This window comes from Trachurus trachurus (assembly GCF_905171665.1).
Source record: "Trachurus trachurus genome assembly, chromosome: 17".
Taxonomy (NCBI): domain Eukaryota; kingdom Metazoa; phylum Chordata; class Actinopteri; order Carangiformes; family Carangidae; genus Trachurus; species Trachurus trachurus.
Genome location: NC_139900.1, coordinates 33,483,628 through 33,505,096, shown reverse-complemented (window position 1 = coordinate 33,505,096; position 21,469 = coordinate 33,483,628). Strand labels below are relative to the sequence as shown.

The following is a 21,469-nucleotide window of genomic DNA, read 5'->3' as shown; positions in this document are numbered from 1 at the left end:
GATGCTGCGGAGGGAAAAGGGGGGAGTTACTTTTTCTTCTTCCTCCTCTTCTTTGTTTTTAAAAGAAGTTCCGCAGGTTTCCCTCCTTTTTCAGACTAACTTCCAAATTGGATGCAAAAGAAAAGAAAAAAAAATCCGCATCGTCCTCATCCTGCAGTTGGTGTTCAAAGTCTCAGCGGGAGATCAGAGCGCAGTTTATCCAAGTGATTTCTAAAAGTGCGGCTGCTACGCATTTTATTGTTTTTCCAAGGATGAGGGAAAAATAAATAGGAGATGTGATCAATATGAAGCAGCTACTTTGGTGCGTTCAAGGATCAGGATGATGCACCTGCCTCCGCTCTCACTGATGCTGAGCGCGCGCTCAGACTGGAGGCTTTTATACTCGCTGCCGCGCTCCTCCGCCGCTCGGTGGCGCACTGGTACGGCCTTCTCATACACAATGAGCTACTACAATTGTCTGTTTTTAAAGAATGTATACGGAAAGAGTGAAACAGCTCAGGATTAAACCTTAACCTTTTAAAAACCAAGCCTATTTTTTAGGCCTTTTCTCGAAAATTGCATATCCATAATAAAATGAGTATATCTCTGCAACCACAAGGTCTATTTGAATACTTTTGGTGTCATAGTAAAGGGAAAAAATTGAGGAATTGCTGAGATGTGTAAATTTCAGTATATCTGTTACTGGTGAAGAGTAAATGAAGATGACACACAGAAAGAAAAAAAATCATATTTTTGATGAGTGCCCTTTAGAATAATGCTAATGAAGCTCAAACTCTCTATAAAATCATTGTACAACATATGAACATTGTCTCTGCAGTGGTTGATTCTGATTAATTGAAGCAGGACAAAATTATTGAGATTTTACTACAAAATATTCAGGCGAACTTTCCAAAATGTCCATTTTTGGCACAGCTTGGAACCACCTGCCACTATAAACCATTGTTTAATCTTTATTTTCACACAATTTGCATAAACTAACTGAAAATGAATCAACCAGGACTAAATAAGAATTGCATTGCTAAAGGAAGCTCTTTCTTAAAGAAAAAAAAGATACCATCAGATGAATTTAAAGGTCAATAGCTGCTGATAAACCACGAGTAAACAGACAGGGGAATGCATGTGGGTAAAATCTGTATAGCAGCTTACAGCATGTTATTGTTTTGGGTTTTTTGCTGTTTTGTTTTAGTAACCTCCGTTGTCCAACATTAATTGTTTGCTCAGAGGCAGTGTTTCTGCCTGCTTTTTTTTTTATCGAAACAGGGATGCAGGTCATCTCCTGGCATCTTACATTTACAGCAGGGAAGACTGAGGACTGGGGACTTATTTCTCCAATCAGAAACATGCTAGTGATGACTCTCCCACTGCACATGCACAGTCACAGTCAGACCCTCTGCCCACCAAGAATAGAGATGACATATTCTGCTCCTGCTTGTACTGTGACAAAGTTGTTTTAGAGGTATGAAAGTAGCTTTTTTCATGAGCTGCCTGTATTTTTGTCATAGTGAAGCCTTTTGTGAATCCAAACTTAAACTTCTTGCAACAAACAGACCCTACAACAGTTTTGGTTTTGAATTTCAAGAATTTATTTTACATTTGGAAGTGCATAAGCAAAAAAACATCATCTCAAAATAGCCACAATTAATCTACGTTGTTCCTCATCATGAACAGAACAGCCAAGAGAGACTAATGCTGAAGATAAACAAAATGATTCCCAAAAATAACTTGTTGAGAAAATGAGCAGCTATCGTTGTTCTATGGGACAAAAGAAGTTCAATTTATCTGATGTCATAGAGTGAATAAAAATACATGAATACTGAAATATTTTGTATTGCTAAATTGTTCCATTCTTCTTGTCTCACACTGAGCTATTGAGTTTTAATACCACCAGTGATATCTGCACATTGACTCAAGGCCTATGTTCTACGCAAAACAAACCTCCAACTGTTCTTTGATAAATATTACTAAATAAATAATACTAGCCTATAGTATTATTGCAGAACTATGCATATTTAAGCAATACTATGCTTATTGTGTAAGTTAATGACTGAAATTTCATGTGTGTAATATGTGTTGTAATCGTCCCTGATCCGTGTTGCAACTGTCCCCAGGTTTGAGGTCAGTTGCAACGTCTGAATTCTTCCATTCAAACAGACATTGTGATTGATGTGTCACATGTAACCATCTTTAAAGGGATAGTAGCATTTTTTTTAAAGTGGGGTTGTATGATCTACAAATAGCCCCTAAGTACTTTAATTGCAGTAGAAGACTCTCTGCACTCCTCCCGTTAGCAACGCCAGCCCATAATAGCCCTGCCCAGAGATTTACAACATACATTGTTGTGAATGGACCCAAAGAAACGGCCTATTTTCGCGGCCTAAAAGAGGTTTTACGTGAAAAAAAAAACCCAGTTCCATTGTTCGCTATAATATAATTTTTTCCAGCCCTTCAAAGTGCAGGAAAAACACCGTTTTTATTTGGACCTAACCAACTCACGTATCCCTCCGGCCAGGGTTAGCGCCCGCCGATCAGCAGTTGGTTAGCTCCAAATAAAAACTGTGTTTTTCCTGCACTTTGAAGGGCTGGAAAAAATTATATTATAGCGAACAATGGAACTGTGTTTTTTTTTTTCACGTAAAACCTCTTTTAGGCCGTGAAAATAGGCCGTCTCTTTGGGTCCATTCACAACACTGTATGTTGTAAATCTCTGGGCAGGGCTATGGGCTGGCGTTGCTAACGGGAGGAGTGTAGAGAGTCTGCTACTGCAATTAAAGTACTTAGGGGCTATTTGAAGATCATACAACCCCACTTTAAAAAAATGCTACTATCCCTTTAAATGGTATGGCTAATTAGCAGTAAGTTTTATATCTAAAATATTGGTGAGTGTAGTCCAAAATAGTCTCTGAGAGAAAAATTAAAAAGTGTTGCAACTGTCCCCAGTCTCCCCTATTTTTTCCTCTCTTGCTCTCTTTTTGATGGAGCCAGCAAATCACAGCCTCAGATGTTATGCCCAAATACCATCCTCAAAAAATCCCTGCTACAGTATGATGAGAAGGTATGGTATGGTATGGTATTTCAGGATGGTTAGTTTAGCCGACAAGGGTTTGTTAACAGGCATCTGACATGAACATCAGAGGAATAATGTGTTAGATCTCAAACGGGCTTTCAGGCTTTGGGGTCCAGAGGTGTGTGTGTGTGTGTGTGTGTGATTTGCATTTCTTATCGGTCAATGTTGATATTCACATAATGCGTCACTGTTAGATGTGTGTGCATTAGAGAGGAAGGAGGAGGAGAGAGATGCGTGCCGTGCTTCTTTCACTCTCTTTATTCTGGGATTTGCTAAAGATTTTGTCCCAGTAGTGTGTGTGACTGCAACACCTCATCAGTTTGCTCCGAGGGACATTAAATAAATCATGCTCTCCTCTCAAATGTTGTCCAGTCAAGACATTTGGAGGTAATTTATTCTCATCCCCGTTCCTCTCTCTGATTTCACAAGTAGTCTGGAGCAACTTCAGACTAAAGTAACACATACTGTAGGCTATTTGTTGAGAGTTTCCAGTTTTCTCCTTCAATGTTCATCAAATATTGAGATGGAAATGAAGATACAGTTTGAGTCATTTCTGCTGCAGCTGTCCATGATGCTTAAAGATACTTTGTTTCAATTTTATCAGTTTGGGTTTATTTTTCAAAAGCAATGGGGAGGTAGATGAATATAGGCTATGTGACTGTGAAATTTAAAGCAGAAGTAAGTGATATATTTGTGTTAATATAAGTCTTAAATAGTTACAGGCTATCTTCCGACAGCAATCACTTACATAGAGTGTTTGGTCTGAAACACGGGTCTGTCAGTCACTCTGCTCTGCTCTGAGCCGAGGAGAAAACATTTATCGTATCCTACAGTTTTTATCCAATGAGGAGAGAGAACGGCATGCAGGGCTGTGTGTGCAGCCAAGGGACGCCGTGAATGTGGCGACGAAGGGACGAGGACTGTTATGGTGCGTTCAAGGAAACTCGTAACTCGTGTTTTTTCCAACCTGTGAAGTCGTACCAGTTTGATCTGGTACGACTTCACGGGTCAGAAGTTACGAGTGGCCGTTATAGTGACTTTCACCGGTAAAACAGGTCGGAAAAACACAAGTGGGTTGCCTGGAACGCTACAAAGTCGTAAGTTGTGACTTGAAGCTGTAATTTACGGTTTCAAAAGCCTACCTGGAACGCAGCATTAGCCAAAACGACCGGATCGCTTACTTCTGCTTTAAGCTACTATTTTTTTCTAACACACTGTCTCTGATAATGTACCTTTAGGGGGTAAATACGTGTACCTTAGGAGTACATATGTACCTTTTGCCATTCTGGAACATTTATGTGCCTTTTCTACCCCCAAAAGGTACACATAGGTACTCTAGAGTACAATAATTGGCCCTATAGGCTACAGTAGGACAGAACTGTACCTTTAAGTACAGAAATGTCCCCCTTCTGTACCCAAGGGGGCAGTTGTCGGTCTGAGAAGTGAAGCTCACTTCCGCGTTCAAAAAACTGCAATCCCCCCGGCTTCCTCTGGGGGCTGGTGTCAGAAAGCAGCATTCTCCATTGACCCCCATGTTAAAATCGCCGATTTTACATCCTCAATAAACATGTTAAAAGCCTGGTGTCAGAACGTTTTTTCGTCTCAATTGATAGTTTCTTTTCTACCCCCGCACACACTCTGAGGGGGGGGGATTTTTCTAAAACTCTATACCGTTTTACTGTTATTAGGTTAAAACTCTGGCCAATTAGGGCGCGGAAACGTTGAGTGACAGGTCCGAGCAGCTCCGTGGACAGCTGCTTCGAGGCCAGTGGGCGGGTTCTCGGCCGGCCAATCCAACATGGCGCTGTTCAGGCCGCCATATTGGAGTCACAAAAACGACTCCCCAAAACCAATGGGTGACGTCACGGGTGCTACGTCCATTCTTTTTACAGTCTGTACCCCTATTTTTCTCTGTGTAGGCTTGTGCCGAACAGCGACCCTTCGCTAAGCCCCGCCCCCGTTACTGTTGCTATGCCGGTCAAGCTTTCACCCCTAGCCAAGACTGTTAATGTTCCCATCTATCAACTTACAAAGACTTAGGCCATCTCACAGACCATGAAAGATAGCCTACAAACTGCAAGTTTTTCGTGAACCATATACATCTCTCGCATCTCTCTAGTGTTTTTGTAGAAACCGCTAGATAAGCTAAGTCAAAAAATGAATCGTTTGACTAATCGACTAACCGACTAATCGAAAAAATAGTCGATAGATTAATCGGTAGAAAAATAATCATCTCTATTATGAGCGCTATTACAGTGGCCTTGACAGCACTATGCTGCTTCTCATTTCCTACATATTCACGGCTGTCTAGAGTTCAGTGGTTTAGTAGAGAGAGAGTTTCTCACATATGAATGGCTGAATGGCTCCCTCCACAATGCTGCAATGCATAAAATATGATATCAGTGACAGGCAGAGATCCATTCAGAATTAAAGAATTAAAAATATGCTTCCCTGCTCAAGATTTAATGAATCCATAATTTGATAGACTAATTTTCTAGCAGTGTCCCACTCAATCTCCTTCTCCGTCCTCCTCTCAGTCTCAGCTATAGTGTCTCTTTGCTCAACTCTTGCACGATTGATATTTAGATTGAATTTCTACCTACGTCTATAACTATCACACCACCACAACTCACTGCATAAAGCAGTGTCTGATCAATAATTCATTCCTCTCCCCCAATGTGCGTATTCTACCTGCATTTTTGTTTGGGGTTTGCTGAAATCATTTTGTTTTTACAGTGTAAAATTCTGCTTACCTCCTCTCTTCTTGTAGAGAAGCTTGGACAAAAAGCATTCAGGGAGGAATGTTAAATTAAATATGGTTTGTTCTGCAAATAGGACTGTGGATTTAAGAAAATGCTGAGGCTTTAAGTCCAAATCTCCACAGCTAAACAACAGCCACCTCAGACATTTCTCATTAGCCACTGATCCACCTATTTGCAGGCTACTAAATGAAATCACAAATGTGTTAGCCTATAACCCTTGGTGTTGGCTATATATTCCTAATCTATACCTATAGCTAACGAATAGACACTGTTACAAGGTTCACATAACTTCAAATTTGACCATATTTTTCACATTCCCAACAGCGTTAGCCCTACTTTTGCAGCCAACAAACAAATTAGCTTAAAACATGTGGGGATCATCCCTATGTTCCCCGCTGTGTATGTGTGTACCCTTTTTTTTTTTGAAAAAGGGTACTATATGTGCAACTTTTGGTCCCATACCTGGAAGTGGAGTTGTGACTTTTCAGATTTTTGCCTATTTCTGAAAGAGAAGTTGAGTTGTGACTTTGAGCGAGAAGTGGAATTGTCCCATTGGTCGGGTTTAGGCAATGAAGAAAGGAGTTGGTTAAGTTTAGTAAAAAGACCAGGTAGAGGCTAAACAGGCCAGATAGAGAGAGAGAGTACAGATAAGTAGAGAGAGTCCATCGACCAGCAACAGCAGGGAACAAAAGACCCTTTTTTAAAATAAAGGTCCTACTGCTACAGAGGGGAGCATATGTGTTCCCCAGTATGTATTGTGACCAGGGAACATAGGACCCTTTTTGGGAAAAACGGGGAACATAGGACCCGGGGAACATACGCTCCCTTTTCTTCATTGCCTAAACCCAACCAATGGGACAATTCCACTTCTCAGTCAAAGTCACAACTCAACTTCTCACTCAAAAATAGGCAAAATACAAAGTCACAACTCCACTTCCAGGTAAAAAAATTGCATGTTCCCCGGGTCCTTTTGGGGAAAATGGGGATCATAGAACCCTTTTTGAGTCAACTTTTAAAAGTTAAAAATGCAGTGTAGCATAAACTATTAATATTATTATTCTGATTTGTACTGTACTGTGGGCTACTGTTCTGTGTGAGGCACTTTGTAACTTGAGTTTGGAAAAGTAACCTAAAGAATTTATTGTTGTAAATATCCCAAAAAAATATTTCAAAGGCAGCCTCACGGCAAACTCTGTCCTGTATTCCAGTAAGATGTCAATACTTGGAAGATGTAACAATCTTGTGGGACTGGGCTGAGCTCAGTTCTGCTTTTTAACCGTGAGCAGAGGATGCTTGAACCTCAGCAGTTTAAAAATAAATGTGACCTCGATGTTGCCCTCATTTTTTGGCTGGGAAGACACTGAGCAAATAAAAGGTAGGCTAGGACGCACTACGCAGCACATGGCTAATACGGAAGAGAACATCATGTGAGGCGCTTTGTCGGCAAAGTTGAGGCAAGAATGAGTACTGACGTGCTGTGATGGACTCTGTGTAACAGTCAGCAGCTTCAGTCATTACAGTTTCTGTTGCCTAAGATAATAGCTGATTATGCAACATTTTTATTTGACACCCCCACCCCTTGATGCTCCAACACTGAAATAACCTTTGACATCCTTAGTTTAGTGAAGAAAGAAAATGCAGCTCAGTTCCTATTATACAACTAGCATGAAAATGAAGTTAGAAAATGAGGTGAGATCTTCTGCTTTTATAGGAATTTTATTTTGAAGGACCAAATCGTACCAGTTTATGGGTCATATTGCATAACTCTTCAAAACTGTTATTGTTGAAAGAAATTATTGAAAGAAACAAAACCTTTCAGGTGCTTCCAAAATTCATTTGGGAACATTTTTGATTCCCCAACATATACTGTACATTTAAGTGAATAATAAAATAGAGCAGTGAATATACATTTTCACAGATACAGTACTGTACATGCCTTCATGAAAGGTCAGGAATAAAATACACGATCCACCAGGTCCTCGAGGCTTCGTTCTTCCAATGAAAGAGAAAGAAAAAATTCACCTGTGTGGAAAACCTCTTCAGTGACCTCATCTGAGTGAGTGAGTCAGTTAGAGAAAAAACTTAGAGCGAGCCGCTTGCGTGTTAGAGCAGGTGGCAAACGCACCATGAAACATCACTCAGTCTCTGCAGACTGCAGTGAGAAACACACTCTGAAAAGCAATACAATTGCTAATTTGGATGCTGCGCCTGCATTACCATCCTGCATTCCTGTGCCTCTGTCTTTCCTCCTGGGGTTCCAGAGGACATCAGTGATCGTCCCGGTGCCTGTGATCCTGCTGGTGAGAAGATTTGGAGTCTGAGTTGGAGAAATCTGTCCAGGGCCAGAGCTTCTCTGTCAGACTGCGAGAGGCCTTAAAGCCCCAGGAGACGGAGATGAGACGAGGAGGAGGGACATCCTGCACTTCATCCATCGACTGCAGGGAGCGGGACGGCACTGAGGGGCAGAGGCGGGGTGGAGAGCGTAAGTGTGTGTGTTTGTGAGAAGGTGTGACTAAGACGGTGTGTGTATGCATGCCTACAGACCTTTGCTCTCTGTGTTTTCTCCCTGGCTGAGTTGGCTGTAAGAGTCTGGCTGAAGATTTGAGGAAATGAGCAGAGAGAAGGAGAGGAGCAAAACCTGGACACAAACACAGACAGCAGGATAAAAAATACAGGCCAAGTGCAGACAGCAAAGAGAAATCACAGCAAGGACAGGGGGGAGAAGAAAAGAAGCTATTAGTTATAACCTACATACAACTGTGCACAAAGGATGAGCACAGGTGCTACTCAAACTGTTGATTCATTAAACATCAACACCAGTAAACACAACACTGGGGTACATGGTGTTTAAATACAGAACAGACTAAGCTGCTTTTATACAGGCATCTGTATCTATGCCTGTGGTGACCAAAAAAAATTAGGGCAAATGGTCATTCAGTGATTTGATGTCCACATAAATAACTGAACTTCCTGATTCAAAAATCATGAATTATTCACATGTAAATATAAAACATATTTTTAGATTCAATCTGGTAGAATCCGTCAAATCACCAGAATCTTTAAAGCAGAAGTAAGCGATCCGGTCGTTTTCGCTAATGCTGCGTTCCAGGCAGGCTTTTGAAATCATAAATTACAGCTTCAAGTCACAACTTACGACTTTGTAGCGTTCCAGGCAACACACTCGTGTTTTTCCGACCTGTTTTACCGGTGAAAGTCACTATAACGGCCACTCGTAACTTCCGACCCGTGAAATCGTACCAGTACGTCTTTTTGTACAGTCTATGTACCAGATCGAACTGGTACGACGTCACAGGTCGGAAAAATACGAGTTTCCTTGAACGCACCATAACAGTCCTCGTCCCTACGTCGCCACATTCACGGCGTTCCTTGGCTGCACACACAGCCCTGCATGCCGTTCTCTCTCCTCATTGGATAAAAACTGTAGGATACGATAAATGTTTTCTCCTCGACTCAGAGCAGAGCAGAGTGACTGACAGACCCGTGTTTCAGACCAAACACTCTATGTAAGTGATTGCTGTCGGAAGATAGAACTATTTAAGACTTATATTAACACAAATATATCACTCACTTCTGCTTTAATAGCCTGTGTGTAGACGTATTTTAAGGGTAAGCATGGATGGGTGGATGGATGGATGGAAATGTATTTCATTTAAGAAAGTCCTCTTCCAGCAGATGAATGCAAGAACAGCTGCGGAGCGGTAGCAGGAGCAGGTGAATGAACAAATTACACTGATTTATCATCTCTGTGTGGGAACTACCCCCTTCCCCTCCTTTCTGGGGCAGGAGTAACTAGTTATTTAGAAGCTGGTATTATGGTATACACACAACCGATCCAAGCTGCAGAGTTTGACAGGAGCATGGTGATTGCAGGGCCTGAAGGAGGGGTAACGATGGCCGTAGCTGCCATGAAATTTCTACCCTGCTTGTTTCTATTATTTAGTTTTTGCAGGTGATGATGTCTGAGCAAATTCTCAGTGGTGAAAATGATTTGTGTTACACATCTCACCAGGATGCAGGTCCCTTTCTGTGTTGTTTTGCTGGAGCTGTTGGGAAACAGAGCCTGTAGCCCCTTCAGCTGCTCCAACAGGACACTGCAACACAAAAACAGACAGGAGAGATGAGAGGTATTAGTGTATGCAAGTGGTCTTCCCACTTTTTGTTTGAATTCACTGCAGCCGGCAAGTGTGAGGGATAGACAAGCTTAATGAGATGGCAGGACGACAAGGAAACAAAGCCAGATAACACCGTGTCAGCTGGATAACGCTTAGTCATTTCATAACTTTAAGCCTCACACAGCTCTGATTTTTCAACAAGTTACAAAGTTTTGCTTGACCAAGTTGTCATCAATATAGATCAATGAAATACTGGGGGATGTTATACAACACACAACAGAGACGCAAAAAGGCAGGATGACTCATACAAACAGTGTAGCTCCTTGGAAATAAACCCTGCAGTGAGAGGAAACATCAAACAAAAAGATTAACAGAACAGAGACATTCAAATATCCCAGGCAGCACTTTAAAGGTTGTTTTGTTGCATGTTTGAGATGATGCCCACAATTGAACCCATGCCAGGAAGTGTAAGAACTGAATGAGGTAATGTATTAATGAGTTTGTTGTACTGTTTTTACAGCTGCATTTGGTTTTAAACTTGAATTGATCCCTCTCTACCTCCTCCCCTCCAACAGAGACTGTCCCGCCATGATTCATCCACCATAGCGACACACAACTGTCATGAGAGACACTTAGCATTTAAAGGGCGTCGATAGTTGTCTTTCTTTTTATACCTTTCAAAACTAACAACATGAGAGCACAAGTGTCACAATTAGACTTAACAGCGTGTTAATACATAGTGTATGACAAACATATTGGTTATCTGTCACAGTTTCTCTTGTAACTCTGAAGTGAAAATGAGGTGAAATAACAGTCTAATCTCATATTTGTCATAGTTGAAATCCTAAGACCGGCTTTATACCACAACACAAGAGCTGTTTGTTTATTTGCAGCTCTTCTAACTGGTGCAGATGTGAACTCTTTGCATGTATAGGCTACATTAAAGATCCCATTCATTCATGGCTGATATCTACCGCTGATCAAATCCAGCCTGCTATTTTAAAATCTCTCTGAACAAAAAAACAATGAAAGTAATGGTCAATCAGATAAAATAATCATCAGCTCTGGGCCTGTTGTTTTCTCATCTCACTTGGACTCACTTGTTGGTTTCCTCCAGCTGCTGGATCTTTCTCTGCAGTTCGAGGTTGTGGGCACTACATGTAGACATCCTACAGAAAGAGACAGAGAATACACGAGAAAAAGGAAATAAGGATAAGATGAGGAAAGAGGGTATTAAATAATACAGTGTTATGATGTTGCATTGTCTCCCTTTCATTTTTTCTTTTTGCTAATATCAGTCTGTTGAGTCTTATCTCAAACCCCATTCTGTCACACAGTGACCCCCCACCCCCTTCTCCTCCTCCTCTCCCCCCTCCTTTCTTCTCGTGCTGTCTCTCTCGTTTCGTTTTCTCGCTGTGACTCACCCTCCGTTACAGCCCTCTGACATGAGCTGAACCACCACTGATAACAACACCCCGTTGATACGCCGGTTTAATTATCAACAAGTGCTGACTCCGCTCGCTGGGAGTGACCATCTTCACCCCCATCAAGAAACTCTTGTTACCCGGAGGCAACAAAGCCTGAATCAGATGTAGACAGCACATTACTTCCTGTGAAATAATTAAGAATTTTCAGAAGTTTGTGTAGCTATACACTCGGTGGTTTTCACCCCCTCCCTTGTTTAAAGGACTTTTACATTTTACTGTCAACAAAGCTTCTCTGGATCACAAGCTCTCCCTCTCTATATGTCTGTGGTGTCAGATTCAGCTGTGGCCCATGGCACCGTAATGCAGGCTCAGATGGCTCTTATAGACTAAGATGGAACCATGATGACAAATTTTCAAGTCCAGTGATGCACAGTATGATGCGTGGTCCAACATCAACAACTGCAACAGCACCCTATACTGTAGCTGCTTACGGACGATTGCTCGTAAGGGTCAGACAACTTCGTCTTGTGGCCTTTTTAGAAGCATCTGTCGCCATATCAATCGCGCTCGATCACACCACATCGTTCACAGAGCTGAATCAAAGTGGCGCGTGGCAGACAGGATGAATAATTCTGGTGACACATGCTGGCTGCCTGTGTGATAGGGCTTATTCTAGACACCATGGAGCTACAGTAGGGGAGGAAGAGGCGGAGGAAGAGGAAGAGGCGGACTACACTGAGCTTCGTCTTGGCAAAACCTCCTGTGCCTCTATTGTGCGATGCCGCCACTGTGCAGCGTGCACCATCCTGAGCTTCTCCTTGCTCGGCCCACTCCCCCTCCAGCTGCAACACAGAACAATTTAACTGCTCTTTTGTGCTGCTGTCTATCACACGATGGCGTGACGTCTGTCCAGCTGACCCCAGATCAGATACACAATGGAGCCGAAGCAGAGTGGCTACACTGTTTATGTAAAATACTCAGATTGTGCTGGAAATCATATTCTGAGACTGTTTGTTTATTCATTGCACCATAATGCTTACCTACCTATTTCCTCTCCTATTGTGGAAATGTATGTTTTTGTTATTGTTTAGTTTTTTTTTTTTTTTTGAATATTTAAGTTTTCAGCTCAGTTTGTCACTTTGGTCCAGACTGAAATATCTCAGCCATGACACTGGTTTCCAGACAATGTCAGTAATGACCTTTTATCTAGTGCCATGAGCTGAACCATCATGGTTTTACATTAAATGTATCCCCAGTGAATAAGTGAATTGATGTGAAAATACTAGTAAATAAACAAAGTAGTTATCTGCTTGGCCCATGCATTTCCAGTTTGGCAACAAAAGTGGAAACTGGCTTTTATTTTTTTTTTATTTTTTTCCAACTTTATTTATAGAGCCTTTTGAACATTTTATACAGACAGTGTGGTATACAGCACCAGCCACAAGGGTACAAAACAGGCATCGATTGAAACTGGCTTTTATTGTTGGGATGTTTTGGTGCTGAATAGCAGATATCAACGGATTTTGTAAGCAGCGCTGTGAAACCTTTTTCTGCCTCGAAAAAGTTTGACTCTCTTTTGGTATCTGGTCTTTTTCTGTTTGGTCAGCTATGACGGCAACTGCTGCTTAGCTTTGCATTTTTATTACAAACAAACCACCTCTGTGACTGTGAATAAGTGTGAGCCAGAGGAGCTTTTCTAAGGCAAGGCCAGATAAACATCAGGAATCAAAAAATAATAAATAAATCTAGATTGTCAACAATGATAAGCGGCATTGCATATTTAGATGATGTCGCATCCCACTCATGCAACGTTTGTAAAAGTTAATTGAGTTTATGACAAAGAAAGGCTCATTATAAACTGCCTCTGGGAACCACCGATAAAAGTTTAATTTTCTAGGTCAAAGTATGCAGAGATAATGTCGTGTTGAGTGAGGATGCTGAGTGCAGCTGGCTCCTACCTTCCCTCCAGACTATCAACATATTCCCTCTTCTTTTTCCGACTTTCTTGAGCCGAGCGCTTGTTGCGGATTTTCCTCCGGATCTTCTTCAAAACCCTCTCTTCAAACTTGTCAGGGAGATGAAACACATGGGAGGATAGGGACAAGAAAGAATAAGGACGAAAGAGATTGTGTAACTGTGAATACAGACGAAGGATCTGAGGAGGGTGTGAGTGTGGACAGTCATGTGTGTGTGTGTGTGTGTGTGTGTGTGTGTGTGTGTGTGTGTGTGTGTATCTGTAAGTATCTGCCCTACATAGATGTAAGAGTGTGTATTGGTCATGTACCTTAGACAGGGGCAGTTTGCTGGGCAAGTTCACCCCTTCTTTAGCCAGAAGCGTTTTCTCATCCTCGTCAAGTACGAGCTCCTGCCGGGAATGCTGGGGGATTCGTTGGGTCTTTGAAACAGATGGACAGAATAGTCCAGTTAAAGTGGCTCTCTTTCAGCAGCTTATCCAAAGAAGCTTTAAGAAAATGTTTGGTGCAGTGACAGATCATCAGACGATAAACATCTGACAGCTAGCTTATACCTAATTTAACTTACTATATAATACCCCCAATGGTCAGAAATGCATTGTTCAAAATACCAAACTCCTCTCTCCTTACTTTCTGTCCTAGGTCTGACAACAGCAGGTCTTTCACTGTGAGCGTCTGATTGGATGACACTGGGGAGCTTTGGTTCGCAGTGAGGTAGTAGGCAATTCCAAACTCCTCCTGGAGGTCGCTGGACTCCCAGCCTGCAGTAAAACCGGTAAAACAGCAGGTGATTATTTGCAAAATTGCCACAATCTTCTATTCAAACAAAGCACAAAAATGTTTAAGTAGCTCCCTGTGTCTAAAATCAACCCTCTGTAGCTGATGCACCCCTGCTGTTCTTTGCCATCCACCTTTCAAAATATATGTCACGCTTTCCTCTCTTTGATATCTTTGTGTTGCTACACATCAGGTTTTCATCTGTTTCAAAGGAGCTATTTTTTCCACATAGAGAGGTTAACAATCACCATTGTGGAAGAGGCTGATTCTTGCCCCCAAAATGCAGTCACACAACGTTTTATCTTTACAAATGCACAGAAATTGAAAAACCGAATGAAGTGGTCTTTGAAAGCTTCTTTCACTATTACAGGCTCGGTCAATAGGTCTCATTATTCTGCGACACAACGTGCAAATTAATAAATCTCTTCATTTGGACTGGTTCACCTTGTTCCTGTACACCTTAACCTGACATTTCTGCTCACTACTCTGGTTGTATAAGTCTCATATGTTTTTTTTATGTAACTGCCACCATAAATCTGTCTTACTTAAATCGATGGAAACATCAGCTGTTTTTTCATTTGCTGGTAGCTGACTCTCTACAGGTGGTGGCTGAGAGAAAGCTGGCGTGTCAAAGGTTGGGAAATCTGTGCTGGAGCCTGGGTGAGGGCTCTCTGTGGGGTCTGTTGTGGGGTCCTCATTAATGCCGCTGTCGGTGGTGCAGGGTGACCACAGGGGGGAGGCCAGAGCTGAGGAGCAGTCGCTCCCACCCAACAAGACATCCAGGAAGTCGTCCGCAGCACTTCCCTCAGGACTCAGGGTCTGAGGAGGAATGTATACACGAGGTACGAGATATGTGTTTACATCATCACATGTCAGTATCACCAGGGGCGTAGCACCCAATTCTGGGCCCTGTACACTCGTAATGTCAGTGGGCCCCTATCCATGCCAGTGCACGAAGCGCAAAGCGTGTTTCCGTTGGGGGCAGTTTTTCGGCAAGCAATATACTGGCTTTGCATTTACCTGGAAAACAACTCGTAACGTTCTGTTATTATTTCATATCATATCTCCGCCAATCTAAAAATAGCTTGCACGGACAATTAAAGGTAACAAATCTACTCCTAAAACTATAGGGATTACGGCATTGGGCCAATTTGCCCAAATGTTGAAATATCCCTTTAACAACTGTTGCTTCCCCTAATTCTGCCTTCTTTCTTTTTCTGTATTATTTAAACCATTTTACGCCTCCCAATATGTTGGGAGGACTTTTACACAGAGTTCATTCTCTCAGTTGATGTTATCAATATATTTGAAATAAATTATGACACCAGTTAATTGGGGGGGGGGGGGGATTCATTCAAAATAAAAACATCACACAAAAAAATTATAATTTCTCTCCCTACTTGGGCCCTGGGTAGTCCGGTCCCCTTTACCCCCAACTACCACGCCCTTGAGTATCACCACCGACTTGATCTGATAATCATATTCCCACACACATGCACAGAAAAGAAGATAAGCCATTCAGCTCATTTGTTCATGACTCTTTGCCTCGTGGCTGTCAGTCATCTTTACAGCCATACAGGAGGATGCAACAAAACTCCAAATGAGCTCGTACATCCTAAGATTCAGCTCAATAACACATGACCCTTGTTGAGAATACAAAACACGCGGACTAATGAGATTCAGTGAATTTCTGGTTGTGATGAGGTTCTCCCCCTGAGCGTCTGTGTTCACAATCCAACTGGGCAGGATGATCAGCGTACTCACGTCATGAATTGTGATCCACGGCTGGTTGCTGTGGCAACTGGTGGTTTCATCTGTGTTCCTGAGCAGGAGGTCATTGAAGTCCAACCCACCGTGCACCTGTAACGAACAACTATCTCTGAGTGGTTCCTTGGTTTCACGAGTCTTGATTTAAAAGAAGAAGTAGAGGAGAATCTCTGATGTTTCAAATTGTAGTTGCCCAACTTCCCCTTAGACTAAGAAGATCAATATGCATCTTGCTTTTACCCTCTTTGAAAGCATCTTTTTCTTCATGCATACTCCGTCTGAGTCATTCTCTTGCACAGCAGTTGCACCAAGTGATCAGATCATAAATGTATCTTACCTTGTCTGTAATCAGCGTCATAATTCCAATATTAAAGCAGCAGCTGATGAAACTCCAGTGAAACTCTTCAGCAGGAACGGACAACCGGATCAAGACGCTCCTCTGTGGCTTAGGAGAAATGCTTGAGTCTGTTTCAAGGGACAAAGTTGAAATGCCAGATGATACAACCGGTTTCCTGCAGCCCAGGTGATCACTGTCCAATCCAGTGTTGAGATGGGAGCTGAGAGAGCCAATCAGCACAACGAGAGGAGTCACTGATAGACGACTTGCTCCACTCCCATCTAGGTTAGAGTGACCTCAACTGTAATCATTATGAGTCAGGATTGATTTACTGTGTGGTTTCACATTCATGTTTTGTTTTTTGGCAACATGATTGATTTAGAGCCATTCAACACTGATTAAAAGCAGAGGGTGTACAGGGTTAAGGTTTGCCTTGTTTTCTTCTTCTTCAATATTTCACAATGTGAAATCATCTCAGAGGCTCTTTGATGACAGGGCGCCCAGGAAAACACTTGTTTAGCTACAAAAATATTTTTGTTTTGATTGGTTGGACATGTTGTTGACCAGGGGAACTTCATCAGTTCTTCACACAAGTTATATTACAGTGTGAAAGAGTGTGTATAAGGCATCTATGGTGCTGCAGGAAAGTGTGTAAAATCTCAGATGATCTGAGACCCCAACGACTCAAAGCTACATTAGCTCAAAATGTTGTAATGTTGATAACATGTGTTACTGCTGAATGGCGTGCTAACATGGAAAGCTAAGATGGTGGACATGACCAGCATTATGCTTGATAAACATGATCATGTTAACATGCTGCTATTTAGCATGTAGCTTCAAGAAACGCCGTGCCTGAACCTCACATATCACATTTATTGACTGTTAAACTTTTGCAACTAAGTCTGATTAACTAACTCACTCTGACTCACAATGAATTTAGTTCAGCTTTTTTCAATTGGTCCAAGTTTTATGGAAAACTTTCCTTTAGCTTCTTTGCAGTATTAATCAGGCACTTGTTATCATTCAGTTTCAGGTGAACATTTCTTTCCGTAACAGAACGAACTCACCCGGCCTCAGTCTCTTATCTTTATTGCCATAATTAGGAGCATCTGTTTTGTGTAATTTCTAAGAATACACACCATAAAACCAAGGAATTACATAATATGTCCCTGTAGTAACACGTTTGCAAAGACGTATGTAACTAATTATCAATAGAGGAGAAGATAATATTCCAATGGAAGAACAATAAACTTATTTTCACTTCAGAAAACACAGGATGAACAATGTGTCCTCTAGTTTGCACAATGAATAGCACCCCAATCCCCCCATCACTTCAAAGCCCTCTTAGAAAAGACATTCAGCTTTACTTCTAACAGCTCAAATAATTGAAACCCATTTTCTTTTCTCATCATATGATTTCTTTGACATTTTTACTGTCATCACATGGTTCAAAGTGGACTGAGATGTGATATGGTTTCTTTTGATTCTTTTTTCCCTTCTCTGGGACATTTTTGCCTTTTCTAACCCGTTCTGAAATATAAGAGCAGATATTTTATCAGGCACATGAATATATGGAAAAAACGTTAGGTGATCTCATGCCACAAAGGACCCAGGTCAGATTCAAGCCAGAGGTTTCTTTCAAATCTTTTCTGATTGTGTCACTAAGCGAGAATAAATCAAACCCTCTGAAACAACTCTGAACTTTGATTGTGGAGACAGATATTAATTTTACAGCTCGTGTGGGCTTTTTAGAGTCTTTACAGATTCAAAATACCATTCAAGAATTTCTAATGTTCAAAAATCCTTAAATATGAGGTTATAATATGTCAGGAAAAAGGTCAATGTTATTGAAATCAATTCTTGTGGAGCCGGTGAGAGATGTGGTTTCAAAGATTCATTCTGGACACTGTGGAATAGATTCATTTCTATTTTATTAAAGAAAGAAAAAAATCAGTTAGTGTAGCCCTTGTGTGAACCCCCTCTACTTGCTTTGCAAGTGCATTTGTTGCATTAAAAACTGTATCTATGGCAGAAAAGCCTGTATTATCAGTACAGTATTACACCTAATTGCATGGCATGGGAGTTCTGCTATCTTTATTACTGTTCTATCTTCAGATCATAGTTTCAAAGTACATGCGGAGGTTATCTACAGTAACCATAACATTTTTAAGCACATCTACGAATTGGTTGTAGCTCAGCATAGATAATTGCTGTGTTATTATGCCTGATATGATACCGTAAACCTGTGAGTCCTTTTAAAAAGCATGCAGAGATTGTGTGTGTGTGTTTTAAAGTAAAGAAAATCATATTTTCATGAAATGTACATAGCACCTCATTCATGGATTCAACTTCAGTTACTTCATTACAACTGCATATAATGTAATATAAATATAATTCGAACTCAAGCCCAACAAAAAATGATCAAACAACTCACATTTCCTTGACAAGCAGGTGTGAAATGTGTGAAATGTTGAAAATACTGAGCTGAGCTGTTCTCAAAAAAAAAGGAGACGAAAGGTTACAGGTATTGAGATCAACTCAGTTATATCCTTCTTTTTCATCATTAGCACAGGTGAGAAGCAGAGAGCGTGCTCTAAGCACACACCGTTATCACTCCAACAGCTGTGAAATGCATGTTGGACGGCTCTTATCTGGAGCTCAGCGATAACTCTGATTTGCACAAAATGATTCAATACCTGTGAGCTTGTGGGAAATTCCCATGCTGTCACACAAGCATGAAGAATGAAAGCAATTGTGGGGGTGAAGTTGGTTGCTCATATTTGCCATGCTTGTCAACTGGCAAAATTGCAATTTCATCTTCAGGACAGGAAGATTAAACCTTCAAGTGCCAGTATAATATGGTAGCAGGCAGCAGCTCATTGCCTGTTTTTATTCGCTATCTTTATCTCCCTATACACCAGAAAATGACCCCTCTCCAAACTTCTCCTGAAGTGTCAAATCAATAATTTCATGACAGCAAGACTGGTGTGCAATATGAAGATTAGACCAATGGTTCCCAACCTTTTTTGGCTCGTGACCCTATTTTGACATCCCACATTTCTGGCAACCCCGCGATCACGTGCAGTCACGTCAATCAAGATGGGCCAGCTCAGATATTTTTATATGCTGCATTTTATTTGAACTCGATTTATATTCGAGAAGGTGAAAGGTATACAGTTGTTTAAGTTTGTGTGTGGTGTTTTTAATCATATTTTTTATAAAGAATAATAATTAGTTTAAAAAAAAAAATCTATCCACTGGAGTAGTTACAAATACTTTATCTTAAATTTGATAATACAGTTCTGTGGTTTTGAATGTTGTGTCTCACGTCAAATCTGATCTTCTCCTCTTGATTTTAGGAATCACTCTTTTGCATATCCAAATCCTTTTGGTGTGACTGAAGCTTCTCTGCTTGTTTTCATTTGAAGCGGCAGAGTCAACATCCCTCAGGGGAAAGCTTGGAGGAGACAGACACCATCTACGGATAAAAATACAAGAAGGACTATTGATACATATGTCATAACATAGGATTTATTTTTGATGAGAATTAACCTGTGCCCATCTATTTGAGTGACAGCTGACACCTGGATTCAGACAGCATCTGCTGTGAGCATTACCGTGTTAGTAGGTCAGCTCCAGTGGTGCAAATGTGACACAGTGCATGGTGGTATTGCAACAAAATAGAAAACTACAGCATCAGTTGAAATGACTATAGAAATTATTGTTTGTTTGTTTTTTCACTGCAAACTTTAATCTTTGTCCTTACTTCATGGGGGTTGTACTTTCCCCCCTAAAAATTAATTCATTTTGCTTGTTCTGGTCAAACCATGGAGACAGTCGTTCTTTTTAATAACATGTAGTTCATATGGAGTTTATAAATTGTAATGGCTGGCTTTAGTTGTAGATGAGTTATAAGTCGGTAATTACAGCAACCTGGATTTCCAGGTAGAAATCCATTCTGATTGATAATATCCTCCACTAGTATTGCATGCTTTGCTCTTCAACAGAACAATTTAACCACTTTCTTTTTGACAGCTGAAGAACATCTGGCTCCCAGAAAGAGATTAAAGAAAGTCCATTATTGTGCTCTATTGTGTATTTCTATCCCAATTTAATAGTCTTGCGTAGACTACTGTTGTTAGAAACAGGTCTTTCAGTATAATAAACTGTCATGTCGGGTACACATCTGTTCTTATGAGAGCCCATTATGTGTCTGCAGTCCACAAGGAATGAATATTTCATTACAGAGCTGTATTTTTCCTCTGAGCCTGTGGAATTGAGTCTACTGGAGTAAGAAACATCCAATTAGCCGTGACCACACCTTTGTGCACATTCATATGCACACATTTACAATAGCACTTTATCCAGCTTTTCTTTATTCCCCTCTCATTTCAGTGTCCCAATTCAGAGGCCTTCACCCTCACTGAGATGTTTTATCCTACTCTGCCCTCAGCTGGCAGATGAAAGCTGCAACATAAAAAACTTAAAACTGTGCAGCCTTTTTTTTTCCCCTCCGAGGGTTTGTTATTAGTATATGATTTGTGAGTGTACAGTATGTGGATGTCTGCTGCATTAAATGTTTACAGCTTGGCCCTTGATTCATACTGTATAGAATGATACAGGACTTACAACATGTTCCAAGACAAGATGATGCAACATGCATTAAGTTTGAATTACATCTGGCCCTTTACAGCTGGGGTTGACGGACTGATTGAAATTCAGCGTGATCTGCAGAGGTGAGTCAGAAAACCTGAATCTGACATGTACTGGATAAACATTTTAGATTAGGTGTGAATATGCTTTTTTATGCTTCATCATTTTCAATCCACATGAAATCCAATTTAACAACTGTTTTTTATTTCCAGAAAGCAACAACAACAACAACTATACTCCATGTTGTTATTTTCTACAGGCTGGGTTATTGAATTTCCTCACTATCAGGCAGCCCTAACAAGTCTCTACAGACAAAATGCTGCAATGTGAGCACAGAAACTATAGGGAAAGAAATCAAGATAGATGACATCTCCCCTGAGTTGTCTTCTCTGTACTGGCTCCATGTAAAATTAAAATTAAAATTAAAATTTATAATCCTTACCCCCTATCTTAATGAACTCTTCACACTCATGCATATCTACTTGTGGCTCCTCGAATTTCTACAAGTCTACAAGTTTTACCCTTTGTTTTACTGCTATGCGGAGGCTGTCAGGGGACTTCACATGAGCCTCCTCT

General features: G+C 41.0%; 1 protein-coding gene across 1 annotated transcript; it reads right to left on the bottom strand.

The window, feature by feature from the left end:
• Positions 1 to 8,093: 8,093 nt before the first annotated feature.
• LOC311000037 (cyclic AMP-responsive element-binding protein 3-like protein 3-B) lies at positions 8,094 to 16,261 on the bottom strand (the record flags this gene model as incomplete). The annotated part of the gene is made up of 10 exons (XM_083990673.1): positions 8,094 to 8,281; positions 8,371 to 8,464; positions 9,854 to 9,938; positions 11,060 to 11,128; positions 13,345 to 13,451; positions 13,671 to 13,781; positions 13,990 to 14,120; positions 14,682 to 14,955; positions 15,901 to 16,041; positions 16,241 to 16,261. The coding sequence occupies 10 exons, from the start codon at positions 16,259 to 16,261 to the stop codon at positions 8,094 to 8,096; spliced, it is 1,221 nt and encodes a 406-aa protein (XP_083846799.1).
• Between the last annotated feature and the right edge of the window lie 5,208 nt (positions 16,262 to 21,469).